The sequence below is a fragment of the Pristiophorus japonicus genome, chromosome 14 (genome assembly GCF_044704955.1).
Source record: "Pristiophorus japonicus isolate sPriJap1 chromosome 14, sPriJap1.hap1, whole genome shotgun sequence".
Classification (NCBI taxonomy): Eukaryota; Metazoa; Chordata; class Chondrichthyes; family Pristiophoridae; genus Pristiophorus; species Pristiophorus japonicus.
Genome location: NC_091990.1, coordinates 149,814,780 through 149,837,022, shown reverse-complemented (window position 1 = coordinate 149,837,022; position 22,243 = coordinate 149,814,780). Strand labels below are relative to the sequence as shown.

The window sequence follows — 22,243 nt, the reverse complement described above, 5'->3', positions numbered from 1 at the left end:
AGCCTGAGAACTTTTAAGAGTTGGTATAGAAACATTTAAATGCTATGAGAAGCATCCCTCCTGCCACATACTTGTAACAGTAAAATTAACTGCTGGGGGAGCAGGGCTTTGCTCATGCATCCAGCCGCACAGTGAGAGACTTGCAGCGAGGTGCAGCAGGCATTGTAACTATTGATTGCACAACTCACTAACGATGGTGGTGTGGAACATTGGGCCCAAGTTTCGGGCCGCGCCTCAAACGGCGCAGCCCGGACCTGGACGCCCGTTTTTCGCACCACAAAGTGCGCCTAAAAAAAACTTACCTATTCTCCGGCTTCCTGCAGGCCCTCTGGAGCTGGGCGCGGCGCAGCACAAGCAGTCGGGGGCGGAGCCAGGCCCCTGCGCTGAAAACAGTGCCGGGACCTCTGCACATGCACGCTACAGTGGGCGCGCATGTACAGTAGCTCCAGGCACCCAAAACTGGGAGGGGCCTGAAGCACGCAAACCCTAGCCCTGGCTGAATGGCCTCACTGGGGCTGCGTGGATAAGGCTCCTCCCACCCGACCCGACCCGACCCGACCCCCACTCGGCGACTCGACCTCTGCTTCCCCCCGGCCTGACCTCCACGACTCTCTCCCTCTCTTCCCCCTCTTCCCCCCCCCCCCGACACCACCTACCTGTAAATCCAGCTCCGAAGTCTTGGGCCTGGCCGTTCAGCCTCCTTCCTTCCCTCCTTCCCTCCCTCCCCGCCTCTCTCCTTCCCTCCCTCCCCGCCTCTCTCCTTCCCTCCCTCCCCGCCTCTCTCCTTCCCTCTCTCTCTCTCTCTCTCTCTCTCTCTCTCTCTCTCTCTCTCTCTCTCTCTCTCTCTCTCTCCCGCTTCTTCTCCACCCCCCTCCTTCTTCTCCACCCCCCTCCTTCTTCTCCACCCTCCTTCTTCTCCACCCCCCTTCTTCTCCACCCCCCTCCTTCTTCTCCTCCACCCCCCTCCTCCTTCTCCTCACCCCCTCCTCCTCCTTCTCCTCACCCCCCCTCCTCCTCCTTCTCCTCACCCCCCTCCTCCTCCTCCTTCTCCTCACCCCCCTCCTCCTCCTCCTTCTCCTCACCGCTCCTCCTTCTCCTCACCCCCCCTCCTCCTCCTCCTTCTCCTCACCCCCCCTCCTCCTCCTCCTTCTCCTCACCCCCCCTCCTCCCCCTCCTTCTCCTCACCCCCCCTCCTCCTCCTCCTTCTCCTCACCCCCCCTCCTCCTCCTCCTTCTCCTCACCCCCCCTCCTCCTCCTCCTTCTCCTCACCCCCCCTCCTCCTCCTCCTTCTCCTCACACCCCCTCCTCCTTCATCTCCTCTCCAACCCCTTCTCCCCGTCCCCTCGCTGTCAGAGACACACACACAGAGATAGAGACACTGACAGAGACACACTGGGGGGGCCGTCCAAGCATGCTGTTGGAGGACTCCCGGTGCTGCAGTCGGTAAGTAGAAAATGTTTTATTTATTGATTTTTTTAATTTATTATTTTTTATTAATTTTTTTGATTGATTTATTGATGTATTTATCATTTATTATTGATGATGGCTCTTTATTTGTAAAACTGAAGTATTTAATGTTTGTAAACTTCCCTTTAAACCCCCACTAACTGACTAGAACTGGAGCAAACTAAATGCCGAGAATTCAAATTTCTAAGATACTCCATTCTAAACCAGTTGCTCCAAAAAAACAGGAGCAACTCAGGCCGAAACTTGGCCCCTATGAATCTACGGTAAACAGTCTTTCGCGATCTGTTATTGGGGATAGGAGATGAGTGGTAAAACTTGGTTTATTTGCACAAAATATGACATGGTTTGATGCTTGCTTGGGTGACCTTTATAATTAACATCAGCATTCCGATGTAAGGAGCCTGCAGAAAAGTGACATTTTATGTTGGCTAATTTTGTTGCAGTAGTTGTTAGCTAGTGGAAAATGGGACTGATGTTTGCTATTGGTGACATGGCACAACAGGAATAGCACATCTTTCTTTAATGGCAATAAGGTATCTATTTTTAAGATTCAATAAACTGCAGATTGATCCATCACCCAAAGTGTGGAAGATAATTGGTTTTCTGTAGAAACCTATTACCATCACTTCCCCATTTTGAAAATGATCTGCAAAACATAACCAAAGGTGCATTTCTGGTTATGGTTCCTGTTGTTACTGCAGTTACTGCTAACTGAATTACTATATGTTCTCCAGATTAGTTTGGACTTCACTGAGTGGCAAGCAACTTGGGCTGCTGTAGTCTTATGAATCAGAGCTTTTTATGATTTCTTCATTCAGAAAATGTTCCATAAAATGTGTTCTGATATAATCATACTGGAATATGGAATGAGGGGAAATTTAGGGATAATGACATCAAAATATGTAGAAATCAGATATATGTGATTTCTACAATTATTGGACCTCTTCCTTGCCTAAATTGAAATATCTGCAGTTTTCAAATATTTAAAATTCAGACACTTATTACTTGTTTTGAGCACATTTGGAATTTTAAATTCTTAGTTTTCCTGGCTACACTTCTCTTGAATTTTGTAAGCAGATTTCTGTTGTGTTGGAATACCCAGACAATAATGCATCTGCTTGAAAAGATTGAGGTCTTCAGATCAATTTAGAACAAAGAGGACATTTTTGATGACTATGTCACAGGAAGGGGTAGCTCTGTTCCATTCCAGAACATGAGCCGCTATTAGAATGCAGTTTAGTTGTACAGATCAAGGCTGTCCTTTATGACCATTCTTGGAACCCACCTTAGACCAAGTTTTTACTCACTTCTAATATCATCTTCTTTGCCTTAATGTCCATTTTCTTTCATTATTGTGCTGTGAAATGCCGTGATTCCCATTCTTTGGGAGTGCATTAGTGAAACAATGAGCACCGTTGTCAGTATGCTGACCATTTAGAACAATTTGGATCATAGAATAATTATAAATAATTGGCTGTTAGACACCCAGGAATAGGGAAAGGTTTCCCAGAATGAGCAAAGACAGTGGATACATCCCCATGAAATTCAGCTTTGCAGACAGATGCCAAAAGTGACTCATCCTGGCAGATGTAGCAAACTGAGAAAAGTTGGATTGATGTAAACTTTTAGTAAAGTCTTTTAAACCAAACACAAGTGATGGGAAGCAAAGTTTGGATGGTTTATATTTTTTGGACAGGTGCGTTTGATGTCATTGCATTAAACTAGGATGCTGAACCAAAGGAAGTATTGGGTAGGTGACCAAAAGCTTAGTCAAAGAGGTGGGTATAAAGGATGGTCTTAAGAGGATAAGGAAGTGGACAAGTAAGGAGGGAATTCCAGCTGTGGTATGCTGCCAGCGGTGGGGCGCAGGGAAAGGGTGATGCACAAGAGGTTGTCGTCAAAGGCGCAGAGAGTTTGAATGAGGGTTGCTGCAGCACTGGAGGATGTTACAAAGTAGGGAGGGAGGATGAAGATCAAGTAGCCAATCTAAGCACATGGGTTAGAATTGTAAATTTGAGGGGTTGGTGGACTGAGCCAATGTAGAACAGTGAGAACAAGAGTGAAAGGTGAGTGAGAGTTGGTGAGAGATTGGATATGGGCAACAGAGTATTGGATAAACTGAAATTTTGATGGATGGAAGACCTGCCAGCAAAGCAGTGGAATAGTTGAGTCTGACGGTGACAAATGCATGGATGAGGGTTTCATTGGCGGGTACAGAGATGTGCAATATTATAGAGGTGAAAGTCAGCAGACTTTGTAATGGAGAAGATATGGGGTCATCATCATCATAGCTCATCGTTCCAAAACTGCAGCCTGGATCTGGTGGTGTAATTTATCTCAAATAGTTATTTGGGAGTACAGGGTGCTGCATCAGGCAGTGTTCAAGTGATAGCCTAAGCTCTCCACATCTGGGGTTTGTTTCTGAACATCCACTTGGTCATATCGTCACCAGTCTTTACCATCCAGGCGCTCATTCGATTTAGAAGATATAAGTATTTTCGTTCAAAGATTTGCCTGGAGGGAGTTGTTCGAAAGAAACCAAGTTCTCAGAGATCATTGGCTTTTTCTGCTGTTTTGTTATTCTGGGGTATTATATATTGATGTTTCGGGGTAAAAGATTTTCAGTGGAAAAGTTTTTTCTGGACTTCGGCCCCTTGGATAGTGGAATATGTCAGTAGTGGGTGTCTAAGATTAAACATCTGTATCTTTCTATCCTTTTTTTTTTTTACTGAGGCATTGTCTCACTGCTGGTACAAACCCCAAAAGGCAGTATAGCAGCAATGTGATAGTCTCAAAGTCCCTGTGATACTCCTACAGGAATGATTTGATTTCAGTAATAATTTTGTTTGCGTGGCTCAAACAATTGAGTAACACAGGGCAAGACTAGTTTGGCGTGTTTTAGGGTCAACTCTTCATTTTATGTTTGACAGTTTGAGTATACCGCTCCTAGAGCTCCTCTTTTGTAATTTCTTGATGTGCTATTTGAATGTCAGTGTTCGGTCTAGTGCAACCTCATTGTACACTGTATACTCATGGTGCTCGATGATTTTACAGTCCCATTTTACCTGGAATATTTGCTTGGTCTGACAATGTTTCAAGTGGAAGATACAAATTTGTGCGATTCTCCACAAGGCAGTTAGGATGTGCTGAATGTCCTCAAATCTTTCAGATTGGGTGGTAATGCAGAGATCACCTACATATGAATCTTCATATGTTGGGGAATTTGGGTTAATCATTTGTGTGGGCATTAAACAGCAGGGGGGCATTAATCAGCAGGGGTGCTAGGCCAGTCCATTCCCTTGAGCACATCATTGATTTAGCTGACCATCAACTTCAACGAAGAAACCATGGGCCCAAGTTTCTTGGAGCAACTAGTTTAGTTTGGAGTATCTTAGAAATCGCAATTTTCGGCACTTCGTTTGCTCCAGTTCTAGTGAGTTAGTTTAGGTTCATTTTAGTTCAGGTATTTTTTTTCGAAAGAGGGTGTGTCCAGCCACTTGGGCCTGTTTTGCAAGTTTCGGCAGCGAAAACTTACTTCAAACTAACTTAGAATGGAGTAAGTGTCCACGTTTTTAAGTTCTGAAAAACCTTACCTAGAGTTAAGTTTAGTGCAGGCACAGCCAGAGACGGCGGGTGGGAAGCATGAAACACAAAGGACACATCAACATCACAACGGGGGGGAGAGGGAGGGAAGTTAGAGGATTTTCCGTAAACACCTTCACAACAACATTAAAGAAGCAAAGTACATTTAAAGCACTAAACAAAGCAGTACATTTAAAGCACCAAGCACGAAATAAAGCACAAAAAGTAATAAACAATTAATTCATAAAAAAACCCTGCACCTAAAGCACCAAGACCAAAGTAATAAGCAATCAATCAATAAAAAAATATAAGTCCTATCTTTATGTGAAGGGAAGGTGTCTCTGTTGGTGTCTCTCTCTCTCTCTCTCTCTCTCTCTCTCTCTCTCTGAATCTGACAGTGAGGGGTGGGGTTGGTGCGTGCGGGGATAGGGGGGGGGGTTGGTGCGTGCGGGGGGGGGGGGGTGGGGTGGGGGGGGGGTGCGGGGAGGGGGTGGGGTGGGGGGGGGGGTGGGGTGGGGGGTGCGGGGAGGGGGAGGGTGGGGGGAGGCTGGAAGGAGTCACCCCTGTTCTCTCCTCCGGCCCTTCGATCATTTCGAGTGCCCCCAACCCACGCTCCTCCCCCGGCCCTTGGGATATCTGAGGTTGTGAAAGGTGCTATATAAATGCAAGTTCTTTGTTTACAGGGAAGCTTAGCAGATTTTTTTCAATTAAAATACGATCATGTGCTTCATTTTCTCACTGTTGTAATGTAGGAAATGCGGCAGACAATTTGCGCACACCCCTAACAGCAATGTGATAGTTGCCAGATAATCTTATTGGGATGATGTTGATTTGAGGAATGTCAGGACACCAGGGATAAGTCTCCTGCTTTTCTTCAAAATAGTGCCATGGGATCTTTTACGTCGACCTGAGAGAGCAGAGAGCAGACGGGGCCTCGGTTTAACGTCTCATCCAAAAGACAGCATCTCAAGAGTGCAGCACTCCCTCACTAGTGTACTGGAATGCCAACCTAGATTTTTGTGCTCAAGTCTATGGAGTTGGACTTGAACCCACAACCATTTGACCAAGAGACGAGCGTGCAACCCACTAAGCTATGGCTCAAATGTGTACTACTGAGTACATTCTCTGAGAGTCTGGCTTAATGGTACATCTTTTATAGTTATCAAGTAGAAACTTTTCTCCTGCCCCCCCCCCTCCCACTGCCTCCCATCCAATCAGTTGAAGTTTCTTAATGTTGCATGCAAAATGTTTGCAGAGGCAAGGCATGAGTATTTGTTAGCACATCTCTGCCAGATTAATTCCAGGCAGTGGAAACAATGCCTTTGATCTTCAGGGCAGCGGGAGGAATTCAGTCAACAAGGTAGACAGGTAACTTTCAGCCAGCATTCAGCAGAAGTGCATTATCAAACAGTTCCTTTTGATTTCTAATGTTCAAACTTGCTTTGTAGTATGCTATGATTTTGTCATTGATGGGCTGTAAAGTAGGTGTTGTAAAGATTTTCCATTGTGCTTAGTAAAATGTTCATTTTTTAAAAATCTGATTGGGGTCTTTATCTTGAGTTTCTTATGCAATCTTTAATTTTCATGTCCTTTTCCCCTAAAAGAATTGATGCCTTGTTCTGTAATTTTCCACAGAATCCGGTATTTCTCACCCAAGTGTCTGTTATTCACTGTGAATATTGGCAGGGTACTCAATAGTGGGGGTATCACAGCAGACTATAACTCTGTCCACTACTAGTGAGAAGGAGGAACTGAAGGCTATCCTTATTAGGTGGGAAATTGATGGAATTGAAGGCCAATAAATCCCTGGGGTCTGATAGTCTGCATCCCAGAGTACTTAAGGAAGTGGCCCTAGAAATAGTGGATGCATTGGTGATCATTTTCCAACAGTCTATCGACTCTGGATCAGTTCCTATGGACTGGAGGGTAGATAATGTAACTCCACTTTTTTAAAAAAGGAGGGAGAGAGAAAACGGGTAATTATAGACCGGTTAGACTGACATCAGTAGTGGGGAAAATGTTGGAATCAATTATTAAAGATGAAATAACAGCACATTTGGAAAGCTGTGACAGGATCGGTCCAAGTCAACATGGATTTATGAAAGGGAAATCATGATTTGACAAATCTTCTGGAATTAGTAGAGTGGACAAGGGAGAACCAGTGAATGTGGTGTATTTGGACTTTCAAAAGGCTTTTGACAAGATCCCACACAATAGATTGGTGTACAAAATTAAAAAACATGGTATTGGGGGTAATGTACTGACGTGGATAGAGAACTGGTTGGCAGACGGGAAGCAGAGAGTCAGGATAAATGGGTCGTTTACAGAATGGCAGGCAGTGACTAGTGGGGTGCCGCAGGGCTCAGTGCTGCGACCCCAGCTATTTACAATATACATTAATGATTTGGATGAAGGAATTGAGTGTAATATCTCCAAGTTTGCAGATGACACTAAACTGGGTGGCGGTGTGAGCTGTGAGGACGGCGCTAAGACGCTGCAGGGTGACTTGGACAGGTTCGTTGAGTTGGCAAATGCATGGCAGATGCACTATAATGTGGATAAATGTGAGGTTATCCACTTGGGTGGCAAAAACACAAGGCAGAATATTATCTGAATGATGGCAGATTAGGAAAAGGGGAGGTGTAACGAGACCTGAGTGTCATGCTACATCAGTCATTGAAAGTTGGCATGCAGGTACAGCAGGCGGTGAAGAAGTCAAATGGTATGTTGGCCTTCATAGCTAAGGGTTTTGAGTATAGGAGCAAGGAGGTCTTACTGCAGTTGTACAGGGCCTTGGTGAGGCCTCATCTGGAATATTGTGTTCAGTTTTGGTCTCCTAATCTGAGGAAGGACATTCTTGCTATTGAGGGAGTGCAGCGAAGGTTCATCAGTCTGATTCCCGTGATGGCAGGACTGACATATGAGGAGAGACTGGATCGACTGGGCCTTTATTCACAGGAGTTTAGAAGGATGGGAGGTGATCTCATAGAAACATGGACAGTTAGATGCAGGAAGAATGTTCCCGATGTTGGGGAAGTCCAGAACCAGGGGACATAGTCCAAGGATAAGAGGTAAGCCATTTAGGACTGAGATGAGGAGAAACTTCTTCACTCAGAGTTGTTAACCTGTGGAATGCCCTACCGCAGAGAGTTGTTGATGCCAGTTCATTGGATATGTTCAAGAGGGGGTTAGATATGACCCATACGGCTAAAGGGATCAAGGGCTATGGATAGAAAGCAGGAAAGGGGTACTGAGGTGAATGATCAGCCATGATCTTATTGAAGGTGCAGGCTCGAAGAGCCGAATGGCTTACTTGTACACCTATTTTCAATGTACTGATGTTTACTTACTTGGCACTTTCAGCAACATTTAGGAGAGGGAACCCTTGTTGATTTCCCTTTTCTCTCTTCACGCTCCACCGCCCCACTGTTTTCGTGGCTCAATTTTCACCCCTAGATCTGGTCTCGTTGAATAAGCATTGAGCGATTGTTGCAATCCTTTGCAATTCTTTTTTCAAACAAAATTTGTTTAAGGCATCCATTTGAGGACATTTCTACAGCGTGCACTATTGGAAGATGTTAGATTTGCTGTGAAAGAGATTGATGAGACTTTTGTGTATAAAATTTTTGTTGACTGAATATCCAATTTAAATAGATTTTTAATATAATTAAACTGAACATGCAAACTTTGGCATAGTAATCCAATTACACAGCTAGATAACATGAGGGTACAAATTTAAGATATAATCAAAGAATTGGAGGTTAGAAAAAAAAACATCTTTGCATAAAGGATGGTTAGAATTTATTAAATCAGACCCCATATATTTTTTTTTAAAGTAAATTAATCAGTTACTTTAAAAAGAGAAAATTAAAGGAAATGGATGGTGAAAAACACCAGTGTAGACATGATAATCAGAATGACATGTTTCTGTGTCCTAACATTGGGTTCAATTTTCCCCAAAGCCTCTTTTTGGCATACTTGAAGAGATACGCCCGTTTTTTGGGAGCCCAAGTACGCCAAAAAAAAGTTCCAAGTTTCCCCATTTCATTTCTTCATTTTGGCGCAGCTTAAGCTGCCCTTTAGTTTTGGGAGTGGAGCCTTGATCTGCGCCAAAAAGATCGGGTTGCCACCGTAACCAGGGACACAATATGGGCTGTAGCTGGAAACTGAAACATACAGCCAGCTCGCAACCTGCACAAGCACATTAAAATACATTGCAGCAACTTCACAAGCACAAATACATTGCAGCAACTTACTTCCATTAATTGTTTAAAGTCCACCCCCCCACTTCCGATGCCGATGTCGATCCCCGCTCCTACCCCTGGCTGAGTGGCCTCCTCCCTCCCGGTCCCCCACCTTTCCCTGGCAGGGTGGCCTCCTCCATCCTGGTCCGCTCCCCCACACCTAGCCCTGGCCGAGTGGCCTGTTGGGTTTGCTCCCCTGGCTGAACAGCCCCCCAGTCAATTCTCCTGCACCTATCCAAGGCCAAACGGCCTCTCGGTCCACTCCCCCACCCCTAACCCTGGCCGAACGGCCTCCCGGTCCTGGTTTCCGCACCTATCCCAGGCCAAATGGCCTCCTCCCTCCGAGTCCCCGCACTTATCTATACCCGAAAGGCTTCTCCCACCCCCCTCCCCCCCACCCCCTCCCTGACCTCTCCTGCTTCTGCTGCACTTTACCTGCGCCGATTTCCTTAACTCTCCAGAAGGCTTTTCTACAGAGGCCACATACGCTGGCCCAAGAAGAACTGGAATAACTCTCAGCTGGCCAAACTTGCCTAACTGTCCAGGATTGGCGCGGGTGGCAGGTTACACCCCCTTTGGCTAAAAACAATTGTAATTTATTGAGTTATGCTGGTGCAAATTGATTGGGGAAACTTTTTTTTTAAACTTAGGCCAAAAAGAGCGGCCTGCGCCAAAAAAGCAGTAGAAATCACGGGGGAAAATTGAGCCCATTCAGTGTAGAATGTCAAACTGTCTTTAGATAACATTGGTATGTTTCAGTATATTAACCCATCCCTATTTGTTTTTCATCTGTGGATTAGTAGTAATACGCTTTGCAGGGAGTAGCTTAAGATAGTTCAAGTTCATTCAGATAAATCAATTGGATTAAAATGTTGTGAGAATGACAGCCGTTTGTGTAAGCCAGTCTGCTTTGGTGTCTGTTTTAGTCATGAGCTCAAGTCACAGGTCGGACTGAAAATCACTTTTGGGCAAAAGGAAAAAGAATTCCTGTACTCTTGATTCTGCGGTAATTAGAGGCAGTGGCCTCAATATTAATACCCCCTATCCCCCAAACGACAGACGGGAGAGGGTCGTTGAATAAAAATGAAAAAAGGAAATGTGAGCCTAACTCACCGTGCAGGTGCCCGTTGCCAATTTACAGCGGCCGGTTTTGTGGCATCCGAGTGTCCTGCCGCGAGAGTCTGAGCACTTAATTAACATAAGGACGTGTTTATTTGTACTGTAAAAATGGCTGCCCTTTGTCTCTGGTCCTGTTGGAGGCTAAGCCACACAGTGAAGTTTCTCTGGAATGTATAACTGGAACCGCCCATCCCAAGGTCTCACTGACTTTGCAAATTGTAACTCGATCCACTTTGACTTCCAAAAGCCACAGAGGATAGATCTCCCCAGAAGCCACTAAGTGCCAGCCGAAGTCCCTTGCGCCAGCGCAAGTGCGTCCCAACCCCCAGCCGAAGTCCCTTACACCAGCACAAGTGTATCCCTCCCCCAGCCGAAGTGCCTTACCCCAGCGCAAGTGCTGCATCCCCCAACCGAAGTCCCTCCTTACACCATCGCAAGTGCATGACCTTACACCGTCCCCCACGCCCCCACACCATAGATGGGGCATTGTGTACGGATTGCTAACAGGTTTATTGGGTATGAAGTGAATAGTGACTTTTGGATTTCATCCACTTCAACGATGTGCCTTGTAGGGGGTTGTAAGAACGTGATTCGTCTTCCCTGAGTTCCCCCTGTCACCTCCGATCCTCCCCCACTCATGTCCCCCCCCCTCCTCTTCCCGCCCGCCGGGTCGGGGGCTCAGTGGGCAACATTGTCGGAATGATTCAGGTTCAGGGCCACACTTGCGGTCTGGTACTTCCAGTTCGGGCAGGAGACTTCGGAGCAGAGTCATAGAAACATAGAAAATAGGTGCAGGAGTAGGACATTCGGTCCTTTGAGCCTGCACCGCCATTCAATAAGATCATGGCTGATCATTCCCTCAGTACCCCTTGCCTGCTTTCTCTCCATACCCCTTGATCCTTTTAGCTGTAAGGGCCATATCTAACTCCCTCTTGAATAGATCCAATGAACTGGCATCAACAACTCTGCGGCAGGGAATTCCACAGGTTAACAACTCTGAGTGAAGAAGTTTCTTCTCATCTCAGTCCTAAATGGCCTACCCTTTATCCTAAGACTATGTCCCCTCGTTCTGGACTTCCCCAACATCGGGAACATTCTTCCCACATCTAACCTGTCCAGTCCCGTCAGAATCTTATACGTTTCTGTGAGATCCCCCCATCCTTCTAAACTCCAGTGAATAAAGGCCCAGTTAATCCAGTCTCTCCTCATATGTCAGTCCCGCCATCCCTGGAATCAGTCTGGTGAACCCTTCGCTGCACTCTCGCAATAGCAAGAACGTCCTTCCTCAGATTGGGAGACCAAAACTGAACACAATATTCCAGGTGAGGCCTCGACGAGGCCCTGTACAACTGCAGTAAGATCTCCCTGCTCCTATACTCAAATCCCCTAGCTATGAAGGCCAATATACCATTTGCCGCCTTCACCACCTGCTGTACCTGCATGCCAATTTTCAATGACTGATGAACCATGACTCGCTGCACCTCCCCTTTTCCTAATCTGTTGCCATTCAGATAATATTCTGCCTTCGTGTTTTTGCCCCCAAAATGGATAACCTCACATTTATCCACATGATACTGCATCTGCCATGTATTTGCCCACTCACCTAACTTGTCCAAGTCACCCTGCAACCTCTTGGCATCCTCCTCACAGCTCACACCGCCACCCAGTTTAGTGTCATCTGCAAACTTGGAGATATTACACTCAATTGCTTCATCTAAATCGTTAATGTATAATGTAAAGAGCTAGGGTCCCACACTGAGCCCTGCGGCACTCCACTAGTCACTGCTTGCCATTTTGAAAAGGACCCGTTTATCCCGACTCTCTGCTTCCTGTCTGCCAACCAGTTCTCTATCCACGTCAGTACATTACCCCCAATACCATGTGCTTTGATTTTGCACACCAGTCTCTTGTGCGGGACCTTGTCAAAAGCCTTTTGAAAGTCCAAATACACCACATCCACTGGTTCTCCCTTGTCCACTCTGCTAAGTTACATCCTCAAAAAAATTCCAGAAGATTCGTCAAGCATGATTTCCCTTTCATAAATCCATGCTGACTTGGACCGATCCTGTCACTGCTTTCCAAATGTGCTGCTATTTCATCCTTAATGGCTGATTCCAACATTTTCCCCACTATTGATGTCAGGCTAGTTGGTCTATAATTGCCCATTTTCTCCCTCCTTTTTTTAAAAAGTGGTGTTACATTAGCTACCCTCCAGTCCATAGGAACTGATCCAGAGTCGATAAACTGTTGGAAAATGATCACCAATGCATCCACTATTTCTAGGGCCACTTCCTTAGTCTGCATCCCAGAGTACTTATCAGGCCCCAGGGATTTATCGGCCTTCAATCCCATCAATTTCCCTAACATAATTTCCCACCTAATAAGGATATCCTTCAGTTCCTCCTCCTCACTAGACCCATTGTTCCCTTGTCCATTCGGAAGGTTATTTGTGTCTTTCGTGAAGACAGAACCGAAGTATTTGTTCAATTGGTCTGCCATTTCTTTGTTCCCTATTATAAATTCTCCTGAATCCGACTGCAAGGGACCTATGTTTGTCTTCACTAATTTTTTTCTCTTCACATATTTATAGAAGCTTTTGCAGTCAGATTTTATGTTCCCTGCAAGCTTCCCCTCTCGTACTCTTATTTTCCCCCTCTTAATTAAACCTTCGTCCTCCTCTCTTGAATTCTAAATTTCTCCCAGTCCTCAGGTTTGTTGCTTTTTCTAGCCAATTTATATGAATCTTCCTTGGTTTTAACACTAACCTTAATTTCCCTTGTTAGCCACGGTTGAGCCACCTTCCCCGTTTTATTTTCATTCCAGCAGGGATGTACAATTGCTGAAGTTCATCCATGTGATCTATAAATGTTTGCCATTGCTTATCCACCGTCAATCCTTTAAGTATCCTTTGCCAGTCTATTCACGCCTCATACCGTCGAAGTTACCTTCCCTTAAGTTCAGGACCCTAGTTTCCGAATTAACTGTGTCACTCTCTATCTTAATAAAGAATTCTACCATATTATGGTCACTCTTCTCCAAGGGGCCTCGCACAACAAGATTGCTAATTACACATCTCATTACACATCACCCAGTCTAGGATGGCCAGCCCTCGAGTTGGTTCCTCGACATATTGGTCTAGAAAGAGTCTCGACAGTATTGGGTGCCTGATTAAAATTTTACAAATGCCGTCCAGTATTCCACAGGGATAGAAAACCCGGCAGTGAAAGGGATTCACCCCTAGTGGGCCAGGAGGAGCCTCTCTTCCCCCACCTACCCGCCGCAATCAGCACGTCCCTCCCCCCCAGGCCTTTCACTCCCTCCAGCCAATTGTGGCCTTTCCCTTCTCTTTTCCACTCTCCCAAGCCTCAATCGCCAACCTCTCAATGCTGCAATTGCAGCCAACATTCTCTCTCCTCCCGCCACCCCGTAAATATCGGGGCCTCTGTCTTAATTAAAAGTTGTTTCGTAAAACTTTCCTAGTTTACTTATAAACGTAATGTCGTAACTGTGTTCAAACTAATCATTATAAAGAATGTGATGTTAACCACAGAGAAAATTAAATCTACATTTCCCAGTCTTTTTCTCATTAAATTGAAAAAGATTAGCCAAGCATTTTTCATGGAGACTGTATCTCTTTAATGTTAATGACTTATGACAACATGAGCAAGGTGGTGATTGGACATTACAGCAAGTGCAAGTAACCAGGCTGAACATGGTTTCTGATCATTTTTATATTTTAATCCTTAGGCGCTTGGATGCAAACCACATCACATCTGTCCCTGAAGACAGCTTTGAGGGTCTGGTTCAACTGCGGCACCTTTGGCTCGATGATAACAGCCTAACTGAAGTTCCTGTCAATCAGCTGAGCAAACTACCTTCACTTCAAGCCCTAACATTGGCGTTGAACAAAATTACACACATACCCAACTTTGCCTTTGTAAATCTCTCCAGCTTAGTTGTACTGTAAGTGGGTTGCTTAAATATGGCAGCTTTCTAAATGTTACATCTATGTACTTTTATGAGATGTGGTTGTGTAATATAAATGCACCGATTTACAAATAGCACATCAGTGGGGTGGTGCAAGAGCTAAAAATGTCTTTCAAGCAACAGAGGAAATTGAATCATTAGGATACTTATAATGTACTTTATAACAGGCTTATCTAGTCTCCTGAAATTTTTTTTTGAGCAGCACAACTATTATATTCCAGTTTGTTAGATAAAACTGGGTGTAAAGTACCACATGCAGAACAACCTATAAACTTATATTTTTGATAAAATCAATAGCTGAGAGGGAGTTAAAGGTTGTAATGCAATGAGGACATCAGATGACATCATAAACCATGCGCACCATATTCAAATAATTCACTAAAATCATATAAATCTTTACATTGCATCATAGCTTTGTACTCCCTCCTTGACTTATTTTGTACAAGACATTTGTTTTAATATAATTTAAAGCGTCATAGTTTTTGCTGGTGCTCAAGCTCATTATGCCATGGAGCAGTAGGATGTGAATGTGTGCATGCAGTTCCTCATGTAATAAGCTTCCAGTCTTGGAAATTTTTGTATGCAAATGAGCACCTCAAGTCTCTTCGTTAACCTTCCACTAGTCCCCTGAGGGTGTAATCTTGTATTTGTTTACATCAAAGAGTTTTAATAGCTTTAAGATACCGCCATGCGGTGTGGCATAGCATGCATGCCAGGGAACAAATATGTGCAATGCCAGGTAACTATTAGAAGCTATTTTTATTTCTCTTTTAAGAGCCATTTCCCATGTACATCATTTCCCAACTGAAGGGCTTGAAATGAGGAGCTCCACTCAGGACTCTGCTGATGCTTTTCTGAAGCTAGATGTTTCTAGAAGCTAGCTTGGAATAGCATAAGCATTCTGGATGGAGATCTTCAATTCAAAATACCTCATCTGAGAAATAAAGCACAGTGCAGGGGCCCTAAAAAGGGAACAAACATAGCTTCTAAAACTGGTTACTTGGCACTGCACATATTTGTTCCCTGTTGTGCATGCTTATGCCACATGGCGGTAACTAAAAGCTATTAAAATTCTTTGATGCAAATACAGAATTTTGCCCAAGGCGGGGGAGGGAGGAACTGGTAGAAGGTTAATGCAGTTTATTTTTTAATTACATGTAAGCACGTAAGTGAATAAAAGTCAAGCCCTTTGTGACTGCCATCCCACCACAAGTGTTGTGGACCTCTAACGCTCCCACCCGTCTATTTACATTTTTCAACAAGACTAAAGCCTTTGGATAATGGACTAAAGTTTAAAAAAAACTCACTCATGTTAGAAAAAGGTGACTAAGAGTAGACCTTGGAGGTGTATAAAATAGAGGAATAACAAAAGGTAAATTTAGGCCACAATTTTAAACTATGACTGCAGGTTAAGAGGCCATGGCTATAAAAGTGGGAACGGTAGCATAATGGTTGTCATTGGACTATTAATCCAGAAGTTTGAATTAATGATCCTGAGACATGAGTTCAGATCTCACCATGGCAGCTGGGGAATTTAACTTTAGGTAATTAAATCTGTAAATCTGGAATAAAAAGCTAGTATCAGTAATGGTGACCATGAAATTATCGGATTGTCATTAAAACTAATGTCCTTAAGGGAAGAAAATCTGCTGTCCTTACCTGATCTGGCCTATATGTAACTCCAGACCCACAGCAATGTGGTTCATTCTTAACAGCCTCTGAAATGGCCTAGCAAGCCACTCAGTTGTATAGGGATGGGCAATAAATGTTGGGCGGTGCCCATATCCCATGAATTAATATATAGAAAAACTGGGAAAAAGAAAGTTCCCAAGTTCATGACTGATGTTAGGAAGCACTTCTTCACTCTGAGTGATCAATATGTGGCAGGCTCCTCCAAATATGCTAGTAGACGGTAACTTTGGGAATGACTCACACCGGAGTTAGGTGCTATGATGGGGAAAATGTAAGAGTAAAATGGACTGAACAGCCTGCCTCATCTGCAATTATCTTTGCTCTTTGCAGTGCTGTACAGGCCAGTCTTCTATCTTTGTGACCTTGTTTGAGCTTTGCTATTGGAGTATGTATGGTTCATTATGGCTGGTCAGTTCTGTTGTGCTGCTTTATATGACATGAATGGAAGGGTTTTAAAATGGGTTTGATCTTAGATCAGTCTTTCATCTGATGAATATTTAATTTACAAAATATTTCACTGGATTTTTAGAGTGCTATACTTATGTACAACCAACTGCATTAAGTGTTGGCATGGTTGAGTTACTCCAGTACAGTACTAACTGTTGGAGGTACTGTCCTTCAGATGACCCTGTCTTCCTGTTCCTTTGGTTCAGATGGGCGTTAAAAATCCCACAGAACTATTCAAAGAGTAGGGAGTTCTCCTGGTGTCCTGGCCAGCAATTTTCCTAACCAACATCGCAAAAGAAAGTTAAATGATCATGTATCTCATTTCTGTTTGTGAAATCTTGCTTTTGCCTACATCACAAGTCATTGCACATCAATATAACTAATTGTACATGTAAGCACTTAGAAGTTTTTTGGTATGTGATAAAGCAGTTTGAATGGTGCCAGCCTTTCTTTCAAACCTGCTGTTGATGTACAAAGAATGGCTGCAGTGAACAAATGATTTCTTGCCTTTTGATGCTGACCTTTCTGCTTTCTTCCTCGTTCATTTTCCTTTAGGCATCTTCACAATAATAAAATTGACACAATAGATAGCCATTGCTTTGATGGTCTTGACAATCTGGAGACACTGTAAGTACTCATTTTTCCTTTTGGGCTGCTGACCTAGCAGTGAAGCACAAATCTGAATCATATTTCATTAACTAGAGACTCCAACTGCAGAAGAATTATCTGCAAAAGTTCAACTCCCAGTATCTTTGAATATTTGCTGAAACCACTTCTTTTGCTTAGTGGTTTTTGGTGTTAACTTGGTTTTTAATTATCTTTAGATCTTTTACTAGTGCGTAGGAAATGGGCAGGAGCCCTTTTCTGTGCAATTGTGGCAACATTCTCCATTTTTTTTTTAAAAACAGTGGGCTCAATTTTCCCGAATCTTTTTTTTGGCGTACTTGAAGAGTTATGCCTGTTTTTGGGGGGCCCAAGTGCGGCAACATTTATTTCTCCAAGTTTCCCCGTTTGATTTCTTCATTTGGCGCATCATAGCTTGTCCTTTAATTTTGGGGGTGGAGCCTTGATCTGCGGCAAAAAGATTGGGTTGCCACAGTAACCAAGGACACAATGCGGGCTGAGGCTGGAAAGTGAAACATACAGCCAACCTGCACAAGCACATTGAAATACATTGCAGCAACTTCACATGTACAAATATATTGCAGCAACTTACCTCCATTAAATTATTATAAAGTCGTCTCTTCCCCCCCCCCCCCCCCCCCCCCCGATGCCGATCCCTGCTATCCCAGGCCGAAGGGTCTCCTGCTTCCCACCCGTGGCCTCCCAATCCACTCCCCCGCACCTAGCCCTGGCCGAGTGGCTTCCTCCCTCCTGGTCCCGCACGTAGCCCTGGCGGAGTGGCCTCCCGGTTCACTCCCCCGTACCTAGCCTTGGCGGAGTGGCCTCCTCCATCCCTGTACCTGTCCCAGGTCAAATGGCCTCCCGGTCCGCTCCCCCGCACCTAGCCCTGGTCAAGTAGTTTCCTCCCTCCTGGTCCCACACCTAGCCCTGGCCGAGTGGCCTCCCGGTCCACTCCTCTGCACCTAGCCCTGGCTGAGTGGCCTCCTCCCTCCCAGTCCCGCACCGAGCCTTGGCGGAGTGGCCTCCTCCATCCCTGTACCTATTCCAGGTCGCGTGGTCTCCCAGTCCCGCCCCCCCCGCACCTATCCCAGGCCGAATGGCCTCCTCCCATCCGCTCGCACCTATCCCAGGCCAAATGGCCTCCGCCCTCCCTCCCGCACCTAACTGTACCCGAAAGGTTTCTCTTTCCCCCCCTTTACCCCTCCTGCTGGTGTCCGGCATCTGCTGCACTTACCTGCACCAATTTCCTTAACTCACTGGAACGTTTTTCTACAGAGACCATAAATGCTAGTCTAAAAAGAACTGGAGTAACTCCTAGCTGGCCAAACTTGCCTAACTGGTGGAATTGGCATGGGTGGCAGATTACGCCATCTTTGGCTGGAAAAAAAACTTACCTTTTTTTAAAAAAAAAAAGTGGTAACTAACTAGCTGGTGCAAATTGATCGGGGAAACGTGGGTTTTTTAACGTAGGCCAAAAAAATCGGCCTGTGCCAAAAAAACAGTGCAAATCACTGGGGAAAATTGAGCCCTGTACATTTAAATTTTATAAATTTGTAAATTTATTTTCACTAATTGTATTTTTAAATGTGGTCTTTGAAATCTGTTTTGAGACAATTTTGCTTGTCTGATTTTTAGACGTGATATTTTTCATGTTCCCATTGCCACTTATTCTATAGTTTTCTATTTTTTATAATATATTGCAAGATATTTTGAAAGTACCAATCTGTTGACTACTTGTATCCATTTTTAATTGTGCAACAAAATTTGTGGATTGACTAATTGCTACAGAACGTGAATTGTCTGTATACTACGGATCTATTGTAGTGTTGCATGATGCATAAATCATTATCAGTTGAATTTGAATTGAGTTTGGACTTTGAACTCGGATGCGAGGTTCACCTTGGTGAAAATTTTTGCGAGTTTTTATTTTCAGCTAGTTCTTTTTCACAAAGCTTGCAATGATGAACATTATTACCGGATATTTTAGCTTCTGTCTTTAATCATTAGGGACTTGAACTACAATAACCTGGCGGAGTTTCCTGAAGCCATCAAGTCCCTTCAGAATCTGAAAGAGCTGTGAGTTAAAAATGCTCTATTTATTTCTAGTGCGTGCAGCTAATCAAAACAGAATGGAAACTATTCAGAACATTGGTCTTCATTGACACTTGTTTCAGTGCTTGGGAAGTTTAAGTTGAGCATGGTTTCCAGAGTCTTGATTACTGTACTTAGCATGAAGCTGCATTAAAAAACCCTTCTTGCCTTACTCGGGTGACCTCGGGGAACTGTGCTAAACTATGCTAAAGCTATGTGGTGCATGGACAGCAGTTTGTTTAGTCCCAGTCTTTCAAATATTTTGATATTGCCCAAAGGTTTCTCTGACAGAAAGAGACCTTGGATCAGGGAAAGTTAAAGCTGCTGTGACACATTACTTTTTAGCATGGAATGCTAAAGAACAAAAATGTAGTCGTGCCTGATCTTACTGCTACTACTAGTTGATTTCTTTAAGGGTGATGGGGCAGGGGAGTTAGAGCTCATAATCTTTTCTCAATTGTATGCGTTTTATCAAATTTAAAAACCCAAGATGTCTCAAGTATATCTCGCCTCATGGATAGATCAGTCTCCTAAACTGTCAGCCTTGGCTCAGTGGTAGTACTCTTGCCTCTGAGTCAGAAGGTTGCAGGTTCAAGTCCCAATTCAAAGACTTAAGTACATAATCTAGGCTGACACTCGGAGGTGCTGTAGTCTTTCAGATGAGACGTTAAACCGAGGCCCAGTCTGCCCCTGCGTAGACGTAAAAGGGGAGGTGCAGTGAGACCTGGGTGTCATGGTTCATCAGTCATTGAAAGTTGGCATGCAGGTACAGCAGGCGGTGAAGAAGGCAAATGGTATGTTGGCCTTCATAGCAAGGGGATTTGAGTATAGGAGCAGGGAAGTCTTGCTGCAGTTGTACAGGGCCTTGGTGAGGCCCCACCTGGAATATTGTGTTCAGTTTTGGTCTCCTAATCTGAGGAAGGACGTTCTCGCTATTGAGGGAGTGCAGCGATGGTTCATCAGACTGATTCCAGGGATGGCTGGAATGACATATGAGGAGAGACTGGATCAATTGGGCCTTTATTCACTGGAGTTTAGAAGGATGAGAGGGGATCTCATAGAAACATATAAGATTCTGACTGGACTAGACAGGCTAGATGCAGGAAGAATGTTCCCGATGTTGGGGAAGTCCAGAACCAGGGGACACAGTCTTAGCATAAGAGGTAAGCCGTTTAGGACTGAGATGAGGAGAAACTTCTTCACTCAGAGAGTTGTTAACCTGTGGAATTCCCTGCCGCAGAGAGTTGTTGATGCCAGTTCATTGGATATATTCAAGAGGGAGTTAGATATGTCCCTTACGGTTAAGGGGATCAAGGGGTATGGAGAGAAAGCAGGAAAGGGGTACTGAGGGAATGATCAGCCATGATCTTATCGAATGGCGGTGCAGGCTCGAAGGGCCGAATGGCCTACTCCTGCACCTATTTTCTATGTTTCTATTCCATTGCACTATTCAAAGAAGAGCAGTGGAGTTCTTCATGATGTTGTGTCCAATATTTATCCCTCAACTTTGTTGCTGTTTGTGGGACCTTGCTGAGTGCAAATTAGCTGCTGTGTTTCTCTACATTACAAGTGACTACTCTTCAAAAGTACCTCATTGGTTGTGAAGCATTTTGGGATGTCCCGAGGTCATGAAATAAGAACATAAGAAATAGAAACAGAAGTAGGCCATACGGCCCCTCGAGTCTGCTCTGCCATTCAGTAAGATCATGGCTGATCTGATCATGGACTCGGCTCCACTTCCCATAACCCCTTATCCCCTTATTGTTTAAGAACCTGTCTATTTCTGTCTTAAACTTATTCAATGTCCTAGCTTCCACAGCTCTCTGAGGCAGCGAATTCCACAGATTCACAGCCCTCTGAGAGAAGAAATTTCTCCTCATCTGTTTTAAATGGGTGGCCCTTTATTCTAAGATCATGCCCTCTAGTTCTAGTTCCCCTATCAACTGAAACTTCCTCTTTGCATCCACCTTGTTAAGCCCTCTCATAATCTTAGACGTTTCGATAAGATCACCTCTCATTCTTCTGAATTCCAGTGAGTAGAGGCTCAACCTGCTCAACCTTTCCTCATAAGTCAACCCCCTCATCCCCAGAATCATCCTAGTGAACCTCCTCTGAACTGCCTCCAAAGCAAGTATATCCTTTAGTAAATATGAAAACCAAAACTACACGCAGGATTCCAGGCGTGTGGCTTCAACAATACCCTGTATAGCTGTAGCAAGACTTCCCTGCTTTTATACTCCATCCCCTTTGCAATTAAGGCCAGGATACCATTGGCCTTCCTGTTCACTTGCTGTACCTGCATACTATCCTTTTGTGTTTCATGCACAAGTAACCCCAGGTCCCGCTGTACTGCAGCACTTTGCAATCTTTCTCCATTTAAATAATAACTTGCTCTTTGATTTTATTTCTGCCAAAGTGCATGACCTCACACTTTCCAACATTATACTCCATCTGCCAAATTTTTGCCCACTCACCTTAGCCTGTCCTTTTGCAGATTTTTTTAGTGTCATCCTCACGCATTGCTTTTCCTCCCATCTTTATTTCGTCAGAAAACTTGGCTATGTTACACTCAGTCCCTTCTTCCAAGACGTTAATATAGATTGTAAATAGTTGAGGTTACAGCATTGATCCTTGCGGCACTCCACTAGTTACTGGTTGCCAACCAGAGAATGAACCATTTATCCGGATTCTCTGTTAGTCAGGCAATCCTCTATGCATGCTAATATATTACCCCCAACCCCTTGAGCTTTTATCTTGTGCAGTAATCTTTTATGTGGCACCTTGTCAAATGCCTTCTGGAAGTCCAAATACACCACATCCACTGGTTCCCCTTTATCCACCCTGAATGGTGACAGATTAGGAAAAGGGGAGGTGCAACGAGACCTGGGTGTCATGGTACATCAGTCATTGAAGGTTGGCATGCAGTTACAGCAGGTGGTTAAGAAAGCAAATGGCATGTTGGCCTTCATAGCGAGGGGATTTGAGTACAG

General features: G+C 44.4%; 1 protein-coding gene across 1 annotated transcript in view; it reads left to right on the top strand.

The window, feature by feature from the left end:
* The window catches only part of lgr4 (leucine-rich repeat containing G protein-coupled receptor 4), a 162,302-nt gene that overhangs the window by 104,134 nt on the left and 35,925 nt on the right, over window positions 1-22,243 (top strand). The window contains exons 7-9 of the mRNA XM_070899688.1: window positions 14,160-14,375; window positions 17,094-17,165; window positions 19,170-19,238. Coding sequence (XP_070755789.1) covers window positions 14,160-14,375; window positions 17,094-17,165; window positions 19,170-19,238 — 357 coding nt within the window. The remainder of the gene's footprint in view (window positions 1-14,159; window positions 14,376-17,093; window positions 17,166-19,169; window positions 19,239-22,243) is intronic.